Source organism: Corythoichthys intestinalis, chromosome 4, assembly GCF_030265065.1.
Source record: "Corythoichthys intestinalis isolate RoL2023-P3 chromosome 4, ASM3026506v1, whole genome shotgun sequence".
Taxonomy (NCBI): domain Eukaryota; kingdom Metazoa; phylum Chordata; class Actinopteri; order Syngnathiformes; family Syngnathidae; genus Corythoichthys; species Corythoichthys intestinalis.
In genome coordinates, this window is record NC_080398.1 from 32,859,052 (window position 1) to 32,882,357 (window position 23,306).

Here is a 23,306-nt window from a genome sequence, read left to right on the forward strand (position 1 = left end):
AAAGTTTCCGTTCTCACCTTTTGCGGGGAATTCAGTGGGACTACTCAAACTGTTGACCTCACGAGCGCATGGAAGAACAATTGCGGGTTAACCTCGATGCAACCCTTCCTTTTCTTCTAAGTCCTGTCGACGTTACGTGAAAGTGTCTGTGGTTGCCGAGTTTATGAAACAGCAGCTTTGCAGAGATGAGATGATTACTGTGTTTTTGGTTTTGGTCTGCAAATATTGCATATGTGTCTGACCTCTCAGGGCGGCTTGCCACCTCTAGTCTGGTTGATAGTTAGCAAACTTCCCGTTTGTCAGTTTCCTGTGGTTCTTCTTTCATTACCACCTTTGATTGTACAGTACAGTTTATGCATTCAGAGCTTTTTGTACAACTTGTTTGTTCAAAGAAGTGAACAGCAGAATTTACAAGCGGTTTTGATCAATGACATTTCCTAACAACATCCACTTCCTCTCCCAGTCTTTCTGTTGCAACCTGCTGATGACACTCTAAGCATAAAGACTAGGAACTGTTGATCAAGTGTCAAACTTGACAGCTCTCCAAAGCTGGCACACCCAGGATGCAGTCTGCCAAATGGGCAAATTGCCTCACAGTTCATCTTCTCCATTCCGAAAGCTGTATATGCAAATATATATGAACATTTCGCATGCAATGCGAATTGAATGTGACTTTGCATGTGTAAAAATAACCCCACCTAACTGTTGCCTGCATAACCAGGAAATAATGAGGAAAGGTCCAAGCAGAACCTTTTCACCCATAAAACCATACATTTTTATAAGATATCAATGCAGATTTGGAGGGTTGAAGTTTTTTTTTTTTCCCACTTCCATCACTTCAAATTTGATTTTGCGCTTATGGTGCTGTCTAAAATTCCATTAGAGCCACCTTTAAAATATAGCAGTCTCAACCAATTGTTCAACTGTTGCCAACAGCACACACAATATTTTAACTCATTGGCGAATGATTGTTCCCAACCCCGCCCGTCAAATAGGATTTGACGTCTACAGCCATCAGTGGCACTGAAACATCAGCATTCGCTGCCATCTTGGGCTGCCTCGATTAAAAAATCGATTATAAAATTAATCAACAACTGTTTTGATAGTTGATTAGAGACATTTTTTAATGTTAAAATTTACTAAATCCTATTGTCGGAGCCTCTTAATAGTGAATATAGTAATATTTTTATTATCATTAGAGGTGTGCGAAATTTCCGATTCTTAGATTATTCGCGATTCGGCCGTGGAAGATTCGAGAACGATTCACAAACATCCAAATTCCGATTATAGAAATATGTCAAGTAAAGCGGAAGTAAAACACACTCAGCATGCCGCAAGGTCTTCGGGACGCAATGAGGAACGGAGCGAGAGTAGCTAAACATCATGCTTGTCATTACCCGGCCCCTCGGGTAATGCCAATGCTCAACTCACGGCTCTAGCTCAACTCATGCCGCGAGATAAAAAAACAACAACATATCTGACTGCTGCCGAAAGCTGCTACAAAGTACGTCCACATAGTGTTAAGGTAGATATCATATTTATATAGGACTAGATGCAGAATAGATTCGGTCGCGGTAGCAGCACATGTACAGAAAGCTAGATGCGGGCGTTAGTAAACGGCCGCCATCTTAAAGCAGTAGAATTCCCTGCAAGGCTGTTGTAGCGAACCTAATTAACTTTTTATCTAAAGTACTCCTAAATCGGTAAAATATTGACTTGAATCTATCTTTAAAATAGTTTTAAAACTTTCACATGTCGAAAGTAGACAAAAGGGAAATTATGGAATAACAGGAGCAATTTTAACAACTTTAACGGTTGATTGACAACATTAAATTAATTGAATGTAGTTTAAAGCTGCTGATACAGAATGGGGATTTGAGTATATTATTTATTGTTTTTAACTGTTAACTTGATACTGAAATAGTCGTTTATTTAAGCCTGCGAGGCTTTTTTTTTTTTTGTTTTTAAACAGTTTTTGTAACTAATGTACAAAACATTAGCAGCTAATAGCGGGGGTGGGGGGCAATCAATAATCGATTTATAATCGAATCGTAGCCTCTGAATCGTAATCGAATCGTTAGGTGCCCAAAGATTCCCACCTCTAATTATTATATATTTTTTAAAATATATTTTTAAACATTTTTCCATCAAAAACAAAAAAAAAAGAACTTGAATTTTTTCAAATTTTTACTTCTTTTAATGTGCATTTATTTATTTATAAAGATCATATTCGAAATAAAAAACCGAAATCAGGCGAATTTTCTTATTAAAAAACATTATAAATGTTCCTTGGTTTCTTTCATCCTCTAATGACGTTGGATAATAACACACCTCAAGAACAATGGTTGTCACCATAAGAACGAGTAAAGTTGTTATTATAATTATTTTGACTATTAAATGTACGATCAATATATAGGCACAATGGTGAGGGAGATGACGGTGGTTGTAGTGATGGTGGTTGTAGTGTAATGGCAGTAGTGATGGTGATGATGATAATATTGAGAAGTGACTGTGTTCCCATGGAAATTTTAAGGACTGAATAGGGGATGGGACCCAAAAAAGCTTGGCTTCTTCCCACTGCCTTTCGAGCTACATATGTATGTATACATATTTTGGTAATATCATGATTACTATTACTATTAATGGGTTTCTTTTTTCTGTTGTTGTTGTATTTCTTTTGTAACTGCTCAAAATCAATCAATCAATCAATCAATCAATCAATCAATCAATCAATCCTTAACCCTTTAACACCGAACGTGTCGGATGCGACACGTTTACGCATATCATCTTTGAAGCCTCGTAACGCTGTAATTACGTCACCCACGTGCCCCTGGTTGCTCTCGTTTGAAAGTATGGAAGTTGATGTCCACACCAGTTTTTATTTGAAGTCAATCGACCAAGAAAAACGGGAGATAATGTCATTTGAGTTTTATAGTTTTATTGCACTCACAAATATGCATTAAAACGTTGCATTGACCATGTATCTATCTCCATATTTCCATCATTTCGTGTCCTTTTTCAAAACCGAAAGCAGCACAAAAGACTACATATCCCAATAGCCGTTCTGATGTCAAGAAGGACGAACCGAATGTGATCATTTTTAATAAATTTCCGAACGAGGCGCTAACTAATGAAAGGGAGGCATGCGACGCAAGCAACGGCCGGTTGGTTTGAGCGACCGACTTTGAAACGTGCAGAATGAATCGAAAACTAAATTTAGCGCAAGCTAATGCATTATTTCATCAACTAAAGGAATAGGATGAGCTGTATTTGTCATTGTATTCCTCGGATCAGTCGGCGTCTCGGCGAGTAGAAGTGACAACAGCGCGCAAACCGCGGATGGGTAGGCTGTGTGACGTTGTATGTGACGCAGCTTAGTGACATGTTCAAAAACAAAACTTTATTGAGTGCGCAAAAAAAAAAAAAAAAAAAAAAAAAACCTTGGGTCGCATGCCTAAAAAAATTTGAATTGAACTGAACTACTTGTCAATATTTTTGAAAATACTTCTTTTTCAATGTTTGTTATTTTTTCTTCACTATGAATCGTTTCAATTTTTATATAGATGTGTGTTCGAGAAGCTTGATTGCATGTACATATATACCTTTGATAAGGTGATGGGTACAATACCTAACTTCACAAAGAGATATCCTCCAAACCCTTTTTGTGTTGGATAATATATATATTTTTTTAAATTCTCACTATTTTGCACTGTATATAACATGTTTTGACCATAGTATGTGTGAAGGCCAAAAACGCCTATGACCATAGCTGCTGTTTGTGTTGAATTGTCAAACATAAAACTATTCAATCTATTTTTTTTCAACTGAATGTTTATCTTAGCAAGTTAAATAAATATTATCAAGCTTCAAAACGGTTGGTCGAGCATGTTTGGTTGTCAGTGGGAATTCAACATTACAAATTTTGAAAAAAGATTTTGGGATTTTTTTGTCTTTTTGGGTCCAAAATGTGGATTAAAGTTGGTCAGTGGAAAAAAACAACAGTTTGGACATGAAGTTCAAGGTATCCTGAAAAAAGGGACCCAATTTGGCCATTGTGAACAGTTTTTTCTTTGAAATATAAAGGCAACATCAAAGGCATGCAAATTCGGCCAAAATAGGCTTAGGTGTTAAAGGGTTAATGAAAGCAGATGGTTAAATTTCATCTACAGGTCATCCCCAGGTTACGAACCAGTCCTGTTCCTACGCTGGTGACTTAACCCGAATTTCCGCGGAAGTACCCCAAAACAACTAGCTAAAAAGTCCAAAAGTATTGTACAGTGTTACCTCTACATACAAAGTTAGTTTGTTCCAGGACCTAGTTTGTAAGTCGAAATGGTGGTATGTCGAGCAGGATTTTCCAATAAGAATAATATATAATAAAAAGTATAAAATAAAAATATATATAATTCCATGAATTCGTTCCACAGCCTGAAAAACTACACTAAATCGTTAATAAATACTGTGGGTACTATTGCAAATAGCAATTACACAGAGCAAAACAAATAAATTGTGAATAAAAATTCGAATAATATTATAATAATAGTAATCATAATAATAATTCCTGTAATTTTGTAACGAATCGGGTTCTAATGTGGCGAATGTGTTTGCGTGGGGTACCTGAACGCATTGCGTTGTTGACTTGACAGAGTCAGATTGGACTTTTTAACTTTCACTTTGTTCAACTGCGGTGGACAGTAGGCGTGTTGTGTTGCACAAGTTGACGTAATAAATGATTAGAAACCTTACGAAGCTGCCGATTTCTTTGGCGATATTGCCACAATTATAATTGCCACCTTAACTTATAAACACTGGCGAACGGAGGTCGGAGGAGGACCGTCGAGAGTAGACATTCTACGGCGGTATTGTCGAGCCAGTTTACGGATGCGCACAAGACGCTCATATATTTCTATTGTTTCCATTTTCATTTTGAGGGTAAGCATCACCATTTTGCTTTTTTTTCACCACCTGCACTAACATTAATGGAACCCATGTTGATTGCTTTCAGAAAAAAAACTGCCGTGCGTCCGTCTTGCGGGAAAACAAACTGCGGCACTGTCATAGATCGTCATTTTTCGAGCATGTCGGCTGATGTAGAAACAAATGGCAAGTCAAAATTTACGTCGGACGTCGAAAAGATCGTGTGTCGAAGCGATCGGATGTAGAGGTACCACTGTATTTGTATTTTAATGATGGCGGATACACTGACCTCTGGTGGCAGCGTTGAGTCTGGCTGGACTGTCGCCTTGTATGATTGATAAGTAGACTCAGACCTCTGACATGGATAAAGGATAGCTGCGCTCTGGTTTGGCAGACATAAGGTTGTAAGTTGTTTCAGCTAATATATGTTTGTGTATGCATTTGTAATTAAATTTTCAACTACAGTTTTTGGAGTTGCGTGTGAGTGATTTTCTACGAGAATTGTAAATACTTTAGCATTCGTAGTATTTAAGCTAGCGAACCTGTGTTAGGCAAATTACGATAATTTATTCTACTAAATTTACATATTGATCAGAATAGATGGACGTTTAAACACCAATTGTTTTGTGTCAACTGTTTTGTTAGAATGCGTGTTGTTTTGAACATAAGTGTACGTGTGTGCTACAGCTTTGCAAATTGTAAAAAGTGAAGGAAATAAAAAGCTTTAAAAGCACAATTGCCTTGTTTGCTGCCTCTAAATCTGAACAACGTCATGTTGAGTGAGGACAGAACACGTCATATTAATAAAGTAAAGTAAAAATAAGATACAGTGAGATACAATAAGGTATTGTTTATGAAACTTAAAAAAAAAAAAAAAGCACTGGAGACAACATGGCGGACGAGACTCTGGTGTCGTAAAGTCGAGTACGTCATAACCTGGGGACTACCTGTATTGATCAAAATGAGATATTTGCAGTTTTCTGCTTTTTACTTTGAAACAAAGTATTCATAGTCCTTTCCTAAGCCTATCGTTATTTGTTCTAATGGTAAGTACATTTACAGCTAAAATGTAAAGCTCAGAGTATTAAAACAGTAAAATTCATATATGAGTAAATTAGTCAACTCATTGCAAAAACAATCGGTAATTAGTCAACTATCAAAATAATGGTTTGTGGCAGCCCTACTCCCAGCCAATGTTTTGAAATCCCAACACATGGGACCCACTTGAAGAGTTTATAGTCAAATCAAATCTCATTTGGATTTATTGACACGTCAAAGAGACATCATCTGCAGGAGATAAAAAAGGGTGGCTTCATTAATTACAATGTCAGCTTGCGTGTGTTTGCCCAAGCTGCGCGTGTGCTCTCGATGCATGTCTTCCTTCCGAGTTGACAGTTGGAGGTTTTGTGGTGCTCGTCACATTTTTTTGGGCTGCTAAAACGGTGTCGCGTCAATGCACAATGACCTGCTACACAGGTTTCCTTGACAGTGATATAACCTGCAAAGTTTCTCGTCCTTTGTTTGTTGATTGCACTATTGTTGTGTAATGACAAGTGTCAAGGGAAACAAATGCAACATTTACTTTTTATTTTTTGGTTGCTTGGAGGATGTCACTCTAGATTTCTTTTGTTTCATCTAAGACTACGATGTTTCTGGATGTTCTGTTGCTATTAAAAATGGATCAACTGCTATTTTTTCATAATATTCATCGATTGTGGGGACTATTTTTTGATTGACTGGAGGTTAAAGGCATGTAGCAGATGACAACCATTTTTCAAACGTAAGGTCAAAGTTTTAAAAAATCATGTTTTGATTCATATTTGTTGTTTTATGTGTTAATATCTATAATCTACATACATAGTATGTGCTGATTTTAAAACTTTATTTTGTTTATATGCAGATAGTTACAGTTATCTGTCCTTATATATATATATATATATATATATAAAAAATCTTAATGATCAAATTTTGGAAATAGTTATATTTCAGCTTTAAGTATATCAAATTGACAGCTGATGTTACCATTCAAACATTTTGGGTAATATTTCCCGATGATCAACTTTTCGGATTTAAAAAGTCTTAAAGGGCATATTGTTAATCTAAATGATTGGTGTTGTGTGATGAACAAGCTATCATTTGCATATGTTAACATGATAGCAATATGTGAGATTTATATGACTTTCAAGAGTTTTGTGGGTGTCTGATAGGGATTGTGACATTAAAATACAAAAATAGTTGAAAATAATAATTTAGGCATTTGGAAATTGTGTTTTATTTGTTACATCAAATATGACAGCTATTTCTGGTCATATTAATCAATTTTGGGCAAACTCAAGTTTGAACACTTACCACTTTTAGATATTATTCTAACTATTATTATTATTATTTGTTGCCCAAGTTGGTGGAAAAAAATACATACCCCCCTGTCCTTCTTTGATGATTTGCAAACACATAGAAAGAGTGGCCGTACAAATATGGATGATTGATTATACTGATTTATAGTTGCCACTATTGTTAATAAATGCACTCCAATCAAGCTGATTAGAATTTCCTAGGCGCACTTTTTCCACTTTGAACGCCCCCCCCATCCCACTTTTACGGCCGGTGTGCAGGTGAAATCATCCGCTACTCTCCCGGGACTAGTTTACCGTCAGTCCCCCCCCCCCACCACCCCGGAAATGTTGCAGCCCCCTCGGCCTCGCCATGTGCCCGCCGAGGGGAGAGAGAGCAGCGGAGAGAGAGACAGAAAGAGAGAGAGAAAGAGAGTGAGAGAGGCGGCGGAGCAGGAGGAGGAGGGCGATGAGTCAATACAACTAATAATTTAATGGGGACACGCAGGAAGAGCCGGAGCGAGAGAGGGGGAGAGACCGACAGGCGGATAGCCGAGGCACAGGAGCGCCTAGCCCGAGCAGCAGGACACCATCCTCCGCCTCCTCTTCCAACCTCCAGGCGGCAGCGGTGGCGGTAGTAGCAGCTCGGCCAGCCCCGCTTATGAACCCGGCTGGGAGAGCGTCGTTTATCCGCGATATCGGGAAAGTGAACGGCACTTTTTGACCTCCCCTTGTCTTTTTTCCCCCTCTCGTTTTTTCTTTAATGTGGCGAACCTGCTCCGTGCTCTTACCGCGTTTCGGCTCCGCGCTGCCAACAACCGCCGAGGGGACGGTGGTTCGTTCTTCCGCGCCCGTTAGCTAGTTCCCGAGCCCCCGGGTTTGAAGTGCCGAGTAGCCGGTGACTGTGGCGTTTGTGGCGGTGGTGGTGGCTACCATGTTCCGTTCCGTACGCTGTCCGCTTCCCGGCGGCGGCTAGCGGGCAGGCTGGCAGCCTCTTCCCACCTACCTTCCCACGGCCATGTTTTTATCTTTTTTTGGGAAGTAGCGGCTAACCGCTCACTTTACCCCCGTTTGTTGTTATTTTTCTTCTGTTTGTTTGTTAGCGTCCATGACGCCGGACGGTGTAAGCTAGCGTAGAGCAGACACGCAGCCAGCCCCGACACCGGTCGGTGGTCCCGCCTCTTGCCCGGCGGAGCCTCCTAGAAGCCGGCTTGACTTCCGCGCCCCCCTTCTGTCACTCACCTGCCAACAGGAAGTTTTTTTTCTCCTATATTACTTTTTTGCAAGTTATAATTTTAAAACTCAATACTACCCTGGCCAAACTTGAAGAAAAGAGGAATCCAAGTGGTGGCAAGCTGCTGCTTTTCAGGTTGGTTTCTTCAATTCTAACCCAAACCCACTACTCCTTAAAAAAATAAATAAAATATAGTTGTATTATTATTATTATTATTATTATCATTATAACTATTACTTCACAAATGATAAATACCTAATCATTGTTTTATTGGTTAAAGTCCTTTTCTGAATGTAGAGTATACATATCATCCATGCATCCATTTTCATGTAGGATCAATATAATTATTATTTCTGTGGCTTTAACGTTGATCCCACGGTGTGGATTCCTTCCTTATACCCCCTACCGCCCCACCCTCATCCCTCACTTTTCTGCCCTAATTGCAGGGAATTACTTGGCTCATTGCGCGTCATGAATGGGGGGAGTTGATGATCTTTGGACGCGGGGGTGGTCGAGTTTGTCCTCTTTGACAGCGCCAGTGAATTAACACGATGCAATGACATGCACCGTGACTTATACACTCGTGCAACCCTAACAAACGGCCTAATGGACACGTCTAATCTAGCCATGGGTGTATTTAAACATGAACAATTTGTTTGTTCGTCTAGGAACTGGTGTGTACTCTGGTGTATTTGTTGTGTTGACAATTTCAGACTTGTATGTGAAACTGTCAGTCCACATGTATGATTACACTTTCCGAGATTTGCTGTTTACTGTCATTGTCCTGTTCCAGTAAATGACTTTCTTTTTGTTTGTGATTTGAGAAACAAAGAAGTTGGCCTTATGTAGAAGTAAGAAAATCACCTGATACTTTTGGATACCAAAAGGTGACCATTTTAACGTCAACAATGTCGCCAAACGATAAATTGACTATCAAAATATTTGACGGTGAATTGTGGCAGCCCTATTTGGCAGTCACATTAAAAAACATAACTTCACACCTGTAACATCTGGCAACATTCCTTTGCGAGATAATTCACGAACCAATGGTTGGCCTCGCCAAACCTGAACCAAACCCCAGCCAAGCCTAAACCCTGCGTGCTCGGCTGCAGAACCTCAACTGTACGCATCCGAGCGGAAACACCCTGCAAATTAATGCCTTCTCGCTAAAAAAAAGCTTGTTTGGTTCACCTCGCGTGAGACTCACTTGTGGGATGTCTATACATAATACATGTGCTGTGAAAAAAAAAAAAAACAGAACACGACAGAAAAAGCAAGGCCAACTGATGTGTTAACATACGGCAATCAAAATTGAGGTCTCAATGTTTTTATATAAGTTGAGAAAAAAGATGGCTACCGACGGCGATAGATGTCCAATCAATTTGAACAGCTATCAGATCAGGTCATCTGTTACCATATTTTGTAGTGTATAGTACAGTGTGTAATATACTCACTAGGCTTCCCCAAATTATTGATATTATTATTATTTTTTTTTTTTACAGTTGCTTAATAACCAGTTATTTTTGCGATTAATCGCTCATATTTCGTTAATTTTTTTAAATTACAAAATATAATAAAAAAAAATATATATTGAAAAGAGAATGTTTAGTCTATTTTGTCACTTTTTTGGATAAATAAAATAATGGGATTAAGAAGATATTTACTGTTTTCCCTTTTTTTTTTTTTTAAATTTATAAGAATAACCAAATGAATAGATAAAAATAAATAATATATAACATAATAGTTATTTTTACAAGGCTAATAAAGAAGATTTGGACAATTTTTAGGTCAACAATGAAAAATTGCCCTTTGAGCATCCCCCAATTTTTCCAGATTTTTTTTTTCCAGGTAAAAAATATGCACAATACACAAGACATTACGGTACTAAAAAGTAACCCACCACGTAAAACAAGTTTGACAGGCTTATGCTAATATAATATATTCTGATCTGCTCAGGTGACCGCAGTGAGTTGAGGGTTGCTGAGATGATGATGGAGCATCTCAGCGAGACGTGTCTGGGCAAGGAGAACGCCGAGCTGGTCAACAGCATCGCCGAGGCCAAACCACCGCCGGCCAAGCTGCCCCGCATGGAGCAGAACGGCAGCCCCCAGGGGCGGGCCAGGCTGGGCAGCACTGGCGCCAAACTGGCCGGGCTCCCTTACAAGCCCGCCAATCACCTGCTGAAGACCTGCCACAAGCGAGGTACATTGCTTTTCAACACTACGAGTCCACATAGGTATCAGTAACAACCACAGGGTTTGCTTGTCAAAGAATTCCTGTTATTAATTTGTATTCGCTGCAGGGCTGCCACAATTAATTGGCTAATCAAATTATTTAACAACTATTTTGATAGTCTATGGATCCTTTAAAAGATATTGTTTACCTAAAAATGATCCAAATCTTCTTTTTTGTGCTTAAATATTCTGTTATGTCTGTTTTATTTAAAATTGCTTTAATTGCATTTGTGTTGAAATTGAATTTGAATAACAAGTATGCTTCAGATCGGCTTCCAATTGAAACTTACATGGTAAAAAGTAAGGTTACAAACACCAATATTTTGATGATATGTTATTTGCCATTATTCCAAACTATGATTCATTTAAATAATAGCGCCTGATCAATTTTTGATACAATATTATGCACAGCTTTGACACAAATCAGTTACATTTTATGAGAAGCAGTTAAAAAAAAACAAATGAATTTTTGACGTTTTTGACAATTTTTTTAGTTGAAATATTTCAGACATTTAAATGAAAACCACTCTTTTGAATAAAACGACCTATCAAAAAGATCTCGATATTGATCAATTTTTTTTTTCTAGATTGATATATCATTGCATTCTTAATAACAGCACTGTTTGCACAGATAAAGTATGGTTTTGAAAATATACACATTCAAATATGGTGGTAGTGTGAGCTTTTGATGAGATTGGCAACTCTTTCACTGCCATTGACGATGATAGATGTCTAATCATGTCTTTTGGTGTGAATTTAAAGGAGTTTATCACTAATAGACGTAGATTTCCAATCCATTTGAACGTTCAATAACTGCCACCCTCCCAGTTCAAATGTATTCGATGCCTATTACTGATAAACTCATTTAAATTCGCAGCAGTAGCATGAAATTACTGGCATGCCGGTATGATATTTTGACGGTATGATAACTTTAAGCCAAAATATCACAGTTTCATGGTATCACGGTATTGCAATTACAGCTCAAAAATGTGTTACTTTGAAATCTGGGTTTAAAATACAAACAAACCTTTTTTCAATTGAACAAGATTTTTATTTTTCAAAACATATCAGCAAATTGGAACATAAATATAACGTTAAGTTAAAATACATTTTTAAAAATAACAAAATATTCTAAAAACAACTAAAATAAATTGACTCCTTTCGGTGAGGCTAAACCCACAGCCACAGCTCAACATTATTACTATCAGAACAAAAATAATTCAATTATTTGCCATAAAAAGCACGTGTGTATGACTCGTATCATGTTTACATTATACACACACTCTCTTTCTCAACACAAAGAGTTGCCAAAGAGAAAGTTTTACTACCGCTAGACACACTAAACACGCTGGAGTTAACTCTCGTAGCTGATGGGAAACATTCATGACAGTGTTTACTAGAGGTGTGCAAAATTTCCGATTCTTAGATTATTCGCGATTCGGCCGTGAAAGATTCGAGAACGATTCAAAAACATCCAAATTCCGATTATTGAAATATGCCAAGTAAAGCGGAAGTACAACACTCTCAGCGCGCCGCGCGGTCAATGAGGAACGAAGCGAGAGTAGCTAAACGTCATGCTTCTCATTACCCGGCCCCTCGGGTAATGCCACTGCTCAACTCACGGCTCTAGCTCAACTCATGCCACGAGATAAAAAAACACAACAACATACCTGACTGCTGCCGAAAAGCTGCTACACAGTACATCCACATGAAGTTACGGTAGATATCATTTATATAGGACTAGATGCATTATAGATTAGGTAGCGTTAGCAGCACACCTACAAAAAGCTAGATGCGGGCGTTAGTAAACGGCCGCCATCTTAAAGCAGTACACTTCCCTGCAAGGCTGTTGTAGCGAACCTTCCATGCAAACCTAATTAACTTTTTATCTAAAATACTCCTAAATCGGTAAAATATTGACTTGAATCCATCTTTAAAATAGTACTTTCACATGTTGAAAGTAGACAAAAGGGAAATTATGGAATAACGGGAGCAATTTTAACAACTTTAACGGTTGATTCACAACATTAAATTAATTGAATGTAGTTTAAGGCTGCTGATACAGAATGGGGACTGGAGTTTTTTTATTTACTGTTATTTTTGTACATTTTATTTACTGCTATATGTTAACTTCATACTGAAATAGAATTTTTGAACAATTTTGGAACTAATGTACAAAACATTTATTAAAAAAAAAAAAAAAAGGAGGGGGTGCATCAATAATCGTTTTATAATCGAATCGGAGCCTCTGAATCGTAATCGTAATCGAATCGTTAGGTGCCTTCCCAGCTCTAGTGTTTACTAACACTAAAACTAGTGTTTACTAACACTGAAACTAATTTTGTATAAATGCAAAATCATATTAGATTTATTGCTTCCTTGTCAGCCACCCGACGCAAACATGTTTTACATGTCGGTTGGACCTCCTACTTTAAGCCACGGCCGTCTAACTTTTCTGTAGCCGAAGTATTCCAATACCAGCATTTTCGTTTTCTTTGATGGGGGAAAAAGTTCAGGAGTTTCACCTCCTCCAGCCATCGTGTAGTACAGCTAACTCACACTGAGCAACAACCGGTGGGAGGGGGTTTAGCCTTGCAGCTGCAAGCAAGAGATTTCTCCCTGCATTTTTGGGACATAAAAATAGCTAATATCTTAGGGATGGTATAATGGAAAATTTTCGCAGTTTTGAAATCTTGACGTTTTCATACCTAGAAACCATTATTCAGCACATGTCTACATGAAGACAGCCACATGATTGGACGTCTAACATCGTCAATGGCATTGAAACAATGCTCATTCCCCGACGGCCTGTTAGCAGTTGGGTAAAAAAATCCCCACCACTTTTGAGTAAACAGGCTAAACTTGCCTGCTAATTGGAAAAGTGTGATGAGCCATGTTTTTTATGGCCTGGACAATTTGTAGATTTAATAAAGATTTGGTGTATAAATAAATCAAAAAGAAAAAAGGCTGGCAAGTTGAATCCAGTCAGATATTTTTTTTTAAGTTAAAGTTGAATGTAACATGCCACCCCACTGGTTCCCCAGTGCCTGCATGCATGCTCTCCAAAACTTTTAAACCCCGGTCACAATGCTCCTTTAGTCATTGCAACGCACACACTTCTTGTGGCAGACAATGGCGAACAGAGGAGCACTGTGAGAATCATCCCTGTGTCGTGCTTCGGAGCTGCTGCTGTGTCATCGCTCCTCCGACTTTTTGTTTACCCGCCCGCAACTTTCCTGAGAGATGATGATGTCAACTACTTTTTATAATCCAACAATGGTGGACACATTTTTTTTAAAAATAGAATGTTTGGGTTTTGAAGTGAGTTTGGGTAGCTTTAATTGACTAATCAATTATCAAGTTAATCGACAATTATCTTGACTAAATTTTATTAACTCTTTGGCGGCCATTGATGGCAGTTGTTTCTTGACTCCTTGGTTGGCAGCCTCTTTCCAGTATACAAGGATTGGACAAAATAATGGAAACACCTTAAAAAATCAACAAAAACTAATTTAACATGGTGTAGGCCAGCCTTTTGCGGCAATTATAGCCTCAATTCTCCGAGGTAATGATTCATACAAGGTGTGAATTGTTTCCAAAGGAATTTTAAGCCATTCTTCAGTTAGAATACCCTCTAACTCCTTTAGAGACGATGGCGGTGGAAATCGACGTCTTAATTGAATCTCTGAAACTGACTGTAAATGCTCAATAATGTTGAGGTGTGGGGATTATGCCGGCCATACGAGATGTTCAACTTCATTAGAGTGTTCCTCATGCCTTTCTTTAACAATTATGGTAAATGATAATGGTGCCAAAATGTTGCATGTTATACATTATTTTGTCCAACTGCTGTACATTTCCAAGTGACAAACTCATTTCAATTCACAGCAGATTCATTAAAAGAGCCACATGATTGGATGTTTATCATCAATGGCACTGAAGGAGTTAAAAAGGAAGGAGGGGAATAGTAAAAACCTTTTTTTTTTTTCTATTTTTTTTTTTCAAATATCTAATTTTAAAAATAGATATTTAAAATAAATGAAAAAAACTGAAGTGAAAAACATTTTTTCCCAATACTATGTATTTGATGTAAAAGAAAAACTATTAAAAGAAAAAAATTGTTTTTGGAACGTACTGGGTTGATAATTGTTATGGTGGTCTCTTTTAATTTATTTAAAAGTAAAACCTTTCCTTAGTTATACTTAACTGCGATGTTTTAACTCTCCTGATTTGTTGTGAATAAAATTGATCTGATTAAAAGTAAAAATAAAAAAAAATAAAAAAAACACAAAAATACCAATTTTGATGTCATATTGTCATTTTTGGACTATAAAGCAAGCGCATACACAGACAAATTTGACATTTAAACTTTATTTTTCATGTATAAGTCGCACTGGACTATAAGCTGCAGGCGTCCACATTGTACTATGGTATATTTACACCTGAAGACATGCAATAGTCTGCAAAAAAAAAAAAATTAATCCATAAACAAGCCACACTCAACCATGAGCTCCAAAGTTCAAAGTGAGGGAAAAAATAGGTGCCTATATACTCCGAAAATTACATAATTATGGCGAAAATTTACGATAGATATTTCTGTGATTTATCTCATGTTTATGAGATCATTTTAATGTATACAGTATAGAATTTTTCAATTTGTAAGTCCCATCTTTCAATCTTAACATGTTACGTTATGCTACTTGAACCAGGAAGAAACCAGAAAATGGGAGGCAAAAAAAAAAAGTAAAATCTTTGTCTGGTACTCACGCTTACTGCATGTTGTTCTGCAGACATTCATTCATTTTCATTACCATTTATCCTCGCGAGAATTGCGGGAGTGCTGGAGCCTATCCCAGCTGACTATGGGCAGGAGCCGGGGTACACCCAGAACTGGTTGCCAGCCAATCGCAGGGCAGATACAGTATAGACCAACAACCACTCACACTCACAATTGCATTGATTTAGAGCAGCGGTGCTCATTATGTCAATCGCGATCTACCAGTTGATGGCAACGCTAGTGCAGGAAGATCGCAACATCATCCCCCCCCCCCCCCCCCCCAAAAAAAAAAAAAAAAAAAAAAAAAAACTAAAGAAAACTTTTTTTTGTTGTGCAATTTTGCTGCTGAGCTTTGTAGGTGCCACAACCCCAAAAAAAGAAGGGCTCGGAACCTTAAGAGTTAATCGTGTTTTGTTGTGTAATATTGCTGCTGACCTTTGTAGGTGCTATACTACACTATATAAATAATGTTGAATTGTGTTAAATAAAAACAAATAGACATAAGCTTATCATCCAGCCAGTCAAATGACGTCTGAATTTTATTACCCACACTTAAGTCACTGTACATGCTCAAACAACAACTCAAAGTGCAGCAAAGCTAACAAACTAGTAGCTACATTGCTGCTGAGCTTTCTAGGCGCGGGGAGATCATGCAAACTCCATACAGAAAGGCCGGAGCCAGGGATTGATCCCGTTATCTCATAACAGTGAGACGGACATGCTAACCACTGTTTCACCGTGCCGCACTGAAAATATATATAAATATTTCATAATTTTTAAACGGATCCCTCCAACTTTCTTGTTTGCTCGCCTGCAACTTTGCCATCCTCGAGAGCCACTTTGGCATTATGACATCGTTTTTCTTTAACTGCACCAAAGCTGTCCAAAAAGAGGCGCCACTTTTGTTTTTTTCTTAATAGTTACGATGTTTTGCTCTTTAAATGAGTTTGGAAAACCTGCAGGTTCCGAGTCCTAATTGCTCTTGGCGTGAGTGCGCTCTCTTTGTTTGGCTGGGAAGGTGTTCTCGGATGAGCCGTTTTTTCCTCACCATCTCTCCTTTTAAATCTGCGACGGCAGTGCTCCAGCTGAGAGAGTCTAATTCCTCACCTCCATCATTCTGAGCGGAAGGAGCGAGGAGTTGTTTTACCCTGCATGCTTAAACGTATTAACTCATTCACCGCCATTGACGGTGATGGCCATGTAATTTATTTGGACTCTTCAAATGTATTGAATGTCCGTCTCCATCGCCGTCAATGCCTAAGTTTCCATTACTCCTAGTAGGCCTGCACAATATATCATTTGAACATCGCCATTGCAATATGTGCATGCGCAATAGTCCTATCGCAGGATGTGCAAATGTTTTTTTTTGAGCACGTAAACTTTTGTTTTGCTTCATAAAAGCAGCAAGTGTACAGAGACGTGGCCTCCTGCATCCCTTTTTTCATACATGTATGTTTATAATTCACAGTTGAAACCCCTTAACCTGGAGTAAACTGTATTGTATGAATACAATGTGGTCGTGGTGAGTCAATCAAAGTCTTCCCAAACAAAGCTATTTAAGACATCTGGTGAAAATTATTCTAGTTTTAATATTGCAATATACATTGCGACATATTGCAAACCCCCAAAAAGTCACAATGTAAATTTTTTGGTTCAGCCCTAACTCCTAGGGATTCGCAAAACCAAAATTTCTCGCTGAAGACCTGCTAATTATTCATTCATTCATTCATTCATTTTCCATGCCGCTTTTCCTCACGAGGGTCACGGAGGTGCTGGAGCCTATCCCAGCTACCTACGGGCAGTAGGCAGGGGACACCCTGAACTGGTTGCCAGCCAATCGCAGGGCACAAGGAGACATACAACCATTCATGCACACACTCATACCTACGGACAATTTAGAATGTTCAATCAGCCTACCATGCATGTTTTTGGGATGTGGGAGGAAACTGGAGTTCCCGGAGGAAACCCACGCAGGCACGGGGAGAACATGCAAACTCCACACAGGAAGGCCGAAGCCCGGGATTGAACCCTTGATCTCAGAACTGTGAGGCAGACGTGCTAACCACTCAGCCACCATGCCGCACCTGCTAATTAACATTTTTAAAAATTAATGAATTAAAAAAATAAATAAAAAACCCCCCTCAATATCGCAAAACTTGAGGACGAGGCTTTTTTAGATGATTTTCTGTTAAAATATATCACAATCCGTGAGCATCAGGTTTTGGGCATCCATCTTTCTTCAGTAATATCTTATGGGATGAGACTTCATGAGAGCTTTTTTTTCTTTTTCTTTTTAATTAAACAGCCTTCAATGGAAACATGTTTTTAAGTCACGATCATATTTTACTGAAATTTTGGAAATATTGCTTTTATTTTGAAAAAAAAAAAAATAAATAAATAAAAATAATGGAATTGCAGCTAATGGCATAGAAACATCAGACAACAAAGACCCCCCCCCCCCCCCTTCCAACACATACAAGAAGTTTTTCCATAATCGTGAATCTGTTGATGTGGTAATGCTATATTTTTTATACCATATCGTAATGATCAATTACTATCACACAATATCATGACGAGATACATTTGACGTAATCTTTTGATGTTTGTGTTTGGCGTGATGAAGAGATACAATTGACGTCATAATGTGAAACCAGGCCCGGAGTGGCTAATCGGGAGGATCGGGACGAATCTCAGTGGGCCGGCCGGCGAGGCAGGCCGATACGGGTTTTACCTATATTTAATACGAATATAGTTTTTTTGTTTGGTATTTATTCATGAGTGAGTATTCGTGAGTATTACTTACATGCTGTTACCGCTGTCCCTGTGACCGTCTTTAGAAGAAGAAAAAAAAAAAAAAAAGATTATTATTATTATTTCCAGGTGCATCCTGACGTGTGCGGGCGAAAAATAAAACATGCAGCTCCCTCCGCTAATCGGAGTCTGTTTTGAGCCAAATTAGCTACCAGCTCGGTGCTCAGATCATGGATAAAAAGAGCAAGGGTGGAGCCGAAAAAATAAGAATTACAAAGAGAAGAGCACTCTTAAGCTGAAAAATGTGCAAAATATGCAATGAGCGCGTGGCCTCAAATCACAGAGGATTACAACAAAAGTGGTAAGAATGCAGTTTGCACTGGGCGATACGACAACAACACGTAACTGTGGAAACTGGCTTGTAGCTCCTCACAGGTGCAGAGCAGGCAGGTAGGATTGCCATGTTCAGTGAGTGAATATTAGAATTAATATCAATTACGTTGTCATATGCTGGTGTTGTGCAGTAATTAGCAGACGTGACTTCTGCGGTCTATGTCAACTTTTTTTATGCGCCGAAAACACTCGCGCACTTCACACTCGATGTCATAAAACAGCAACTTAGTTTTACTAGGTTAGATCTCCTCAAGTCCCATGATTGGCTGCGTGAGCCCAAGGTGATCATTAGACACGTAGTCCATATACTACATACGCGGCGTGCCATAAAATTGACTTGAATTGATCAGAATGCTTTGTAAAAGAAAAAGGGTTGTGGGTTTCTGTTATGTTTCTGCCTTGGAAACTATATGTCTGTAAGTATTTTACATCTATCTGTGTGTATAAGGAAAAAAGCTATATGAAGAAAAATTTGTTAATAAGTCCTGCTGTATGGAAGCACGCTTATAGCTTGTAGCTCAAGTGAAGTATGGTGTCTCAATAGTATTTGTATACCAGCGTGTATTGTGCAGTTGTGTTGAATGCATGCATGTTTCTTTGTTACAGTTTCACAAACTTAAACAAATTACTTTATTTAAAAACAACAAAAGACCAAGCTTTGTGTTTTATTGGAGGACATTCAATGTTAGCTAGCTGTTGGGCAGTGCACAGCAAACGCGCTGTTTTGGGCAGTACACTTATATATTTTTGTATTTTTTTAAGAGCTAAAAAGTAAAAAAATAATCCAGAAATACAATGGCATTTCCAAAAGAAACAAAAATATACACATTTTATCCTCTGCAACAATCCCAGAAAAAGAGAACGAGGAAGGAGTGTGAGAAGTTTGAAACTTTTGTTCAAATATATATATGTATATACAGTGCCTTGCAAAAGTATTCGGCCCCCTTGAATCTTGCAACCTTTCGCCACATTTCAGGCTTCAAACATAAAGATATGAAATTTAATTTTTTTGTCAAGAATCAACAACAAGTGGGACACAATCGTGAAGTGGAACAACATTTATTGGATAATTTAAACTTTTTTAACAAATAAAAAACTGAAAAGTGGGGCGTGCAATATTATTCGGCCCCTTTACTTTCAGTGCAGCAAACTCACTCAAGAAGTTCAGTGAGGATCTCTGAATGATCCAATGTTGTCCTAAATGACCGATGATGATGAATAGAATCCACCTGTGTGTAATCAAGTCTCCGTATAAATGCACCTGCTCTGTGATAGTCTCAGGGTTCTGTTTAAAGTGCAAAGAGCATTATGAAAACCAAGGAACACACCAGGCAGGTCCGAGATACTGTTGTGGAGAAGTTTAAAGCCGGATTTGGATACAAAAAGATTTCCCAAGCTTTAAACATCTCAAGGAGCACTGTGCAAGCCATCATATTGAAATGGAAGGAGCATCAGACCACTGCAAATCTACCAAGACCCGGCCGTCCTTCCAAACTTTCTTCTCAAACAAGGAGAAAACTGATCAGAGATGCAGCCAAGAGGCCCATGATCACTCTGGATGAACTGCAGAGATCTACAGCTGAGGTGGGAGAGTCTGTCCATAGGACAACAATCAGTCGTACACTGCACAAATCTGGCCTTTATGGAAGAGTGGCAAGAAGAAAGCCATTTCTCAAAGATATCCATAAAAAGTCTCGTTTAAAGTTTGCCACAAGCCACCTGGGAGACACACCAAACATGTGGAAGAAGGTGCTCTGGTCAGATGAAACCAAAATTGAACTTTTTGGCCACAATGCAAAACGATATGTTTGGCGTAAAAGCAACACAGCTCATCACCCTGAACACACCATCCCCACTGTCAAACATGGTGGTGGCAGCATCATGGTTTGGGCCTGCTTTCCTTCAGCAGGGACAGGGAAGGTGGTTAAAATTGATGGGAAAATGGATGCAGCCAAATACAGGAACATTCTGAAAGAAAACCTGTTGGTATCTGCACAAGACCTGAGACTGGGACGGAGATTTATCTTCCAACAGGACAATGATCTAAAACATAAAGCCAAATCTACAGTGGAATGGTTAAAAAAATAAACGTATCCAGGTGTTAGAATGACCAAGTCAAAGTCCAGACCTGAATCCAATCGAGAATCTGTGGAAAGAGCTGAAGACTGCTGTTCACAAACACTCTCCATCCAACATCACTGAGCTCGAGCTGTTTTGCAAGGAAGAATGGGCAAGAATGTCAGTCTCTCGATGTGCAAAACTGATAGGAACATACCCCAAGCGACTTGCAGCTGTAATTGGAGCAAAAGGTGGCGCTACAAAGTATTAACGCAAGGGGGCCGAATAATATTGCACGCCCCACTTTTCAGTTTTTTATTTGTTAAAAAAGTTTAAATTATCCAATAAATTTTGTTCCACTTCACGATTGTGTCCCACTTGTTGTTGATTCTTGACAAAAAATTTAAATTTTATAACTTTATGTTTGAAGCCTGAAATGTGGTGAAAGGTTGCAAGGTTCAAGGGGGCCGAATACTTTTGCAAGGCACTGTATATATCTATCTATATATATATATATATATATATATATATATATATATATGTGTGTTTTTTCGGTATCGAAACGGGACTCTTTATCGGAAGATTCTTAAAATGAGGTGACCTGGACGCGGGTGCCATAACATGCGATCGGGACATCCCTTTTTTAAATAATATATAGTGGGCCGGTCTAAGGCATGAAATTCCCGGACTGAAAATGAGTCCCACTCCGGCCGTGTGTGAAACTATTACAAAATGTGAAACATTTGACGTAATACATTGAGACATTAACACATAAGCATGTGATAAGCTTGACAATAGACTTCTATATTTGGCAAAAAAGCAAAATAAGTCTTTGCAATTTAGATCATAGGTGGAATCTTGCCTTGGTGTGTGTGTCTTGTTAAATCTTAAATCTTTATAATTCAATTGGGAGATTTTTTTTAATGTCGGACGCTTGGTATGCAAGCGGGGAAAGTGGCACAAAGCCAAAAAAGTGCACCACAGTCGCCATAACATTGACTTATTTCAACGAAACAAAGGACGGTACACTGTTGTGTCCTGTCTCTTCAATGCCAAGCTTGGCTGCACGTCGGCCGTGAATGATTACCAAAAGCGCCGTCACTCAGTTGTAGTTTTGGAAGACGACAGGAGACAAACTGACAGCTCGTAAGTCCATCTAACGACATGTTTTATTGAAGTTGCTAAGCCTGTCACGATATGCAATGAGTCCATTTATGGCACGGTAAGTAAAATGAGGGCGGTAATTTTCACGGCTGTGTTTTATCGCCGCGCGCATGCGTACATGCGTATATGTGCGTGCGTGCTGATGGCATATGAGACAACAGTTCCTTTCACATATGTTTATTGGTCATCAACACGCCAAAGAATTAAAGTTCAGACATACAAAATAAGGAAACACATCTATACTGAACACTGTAAACGTTAGCATTGCTACATTGAGGCTAATGAAGAAAAAGACAACTTACTTTAGCCTGCTATAAAACATTGGCAGTCTTCTCAAAAAGAGCTTTTTTTGCGGAGTGTAAGGCTTAAAGTGAGCGGTTTAGTGAACGTACTTCCGGTGAACATTTAAAAATAAAAGCACGTCATGTCTGTCATATAAATAGCGAATTCTGGAGTTAATCCCGCATACTTCAGAATTCAGATTCTACTCTAAGAATAGCTTTAAAATGACACCCTTTATGAAAAATCTGATTGGCAATAAATAAATGATTATTACGATTATTACAATACTATTACACAGTGGGGAAAATAAGTATTTAATTTTTTAATGGTTGACTAAATACTTATTTGCCCCACTGTATATATTAGTATACTATAATATTAATGGTAGATAATTTTTTTAAAGAATTATTTTGAATCATGTTGGAAAGGCGAAGTCAGTGTTCTGAATCTGTTTACATTCTATTCTTTTGCACTAGTTAATGCTATCAGCATTTGACCTCATTGTTTATTTGTGATTTATTGTTGTTATTGACGTGCTTATTTGTACTTTTATGAAGAATTTAATTTGTTCCAAAAAGTTTTTCTGAATTAATAAGTGTCATCAAAAATTTCATAGCAAAATTAGTAAAAGAAAAAAAAAAAAAGGGGGGGGGGGGGATATTTGATTAGTCGACCTAATCGTAAAAATAGTCGGTTGACTAATTGGGCGAAAATTACCGGTAAATTGTTTGGGACAGCCGTAGTTGTAGAGTGTACCGGAACATATTTCCTCCACACCCTTCTCAACTTTTTAACGCCTGACCCATTTTCATGCTTGCATGTGATTGGACGTCTATCATTATCATTAGCACTGAAAGAGTTAAAAGAACAGCGTAGTTGCGTAACTTTCGTTTATGGAAAAAAAAAAAAAAAAGCTAAGCTTTCCATATTTTAGTTCATTTAAGTATATAAATATAAGTAAAGTAAACAAGTTATTTATCATTTTTGCGCTATTAAATAAGGTGCTTCAACCGTGGCTGGCTCAGAAGGCGTCCTCAAATGGGCCGCTTTTTTCCCCTTTTCCCTTTCTATGTGCGATTGCGACGCTCCAGCTGAGAACGCCTAATTCCTCACCTCCATCATCGCCGGCCGGCAGAAGGGCCCTCTCGCCGAAGCCTTGGCCAGAG

At 38.4% G+C, this 23,306-nt stretch overlaps 1 protein-coding gene across 6 annotated transcripts in view; it reads left to right on the top strand.

The window, feature by feature from the left end:
* Positions 1-23,306, top strand: part of satb1b (SATB homeobox 1b) — a 175,286-nt gene that overhangs the window by 37,258 nt on the left and 114,722 nt on the right. For 4 of the 6 annotated variants that reach the window (XM_057834422.1, XM_057834421.1, XM_057834417.1 and 1 more), the window contains exon 2: positions 10,438-10,683. In XM_057834422.1, the coding sequence (XP_057690405.1) occupies positions 10,467-10,683 (217 nt within the window). In that variant the 5' untranslated portion in view covers positions 10,438-10,466. Of the gene's footprint in view, positions 1-2,742; positions 6,698-6,901; positions 8,617-10,437; positions 10,684-23,306 lie in introns of those variants that run through there. The other 2 variants (XM_057834419.1, XM_057834418.1) reach the window with 2 other exon arrangements.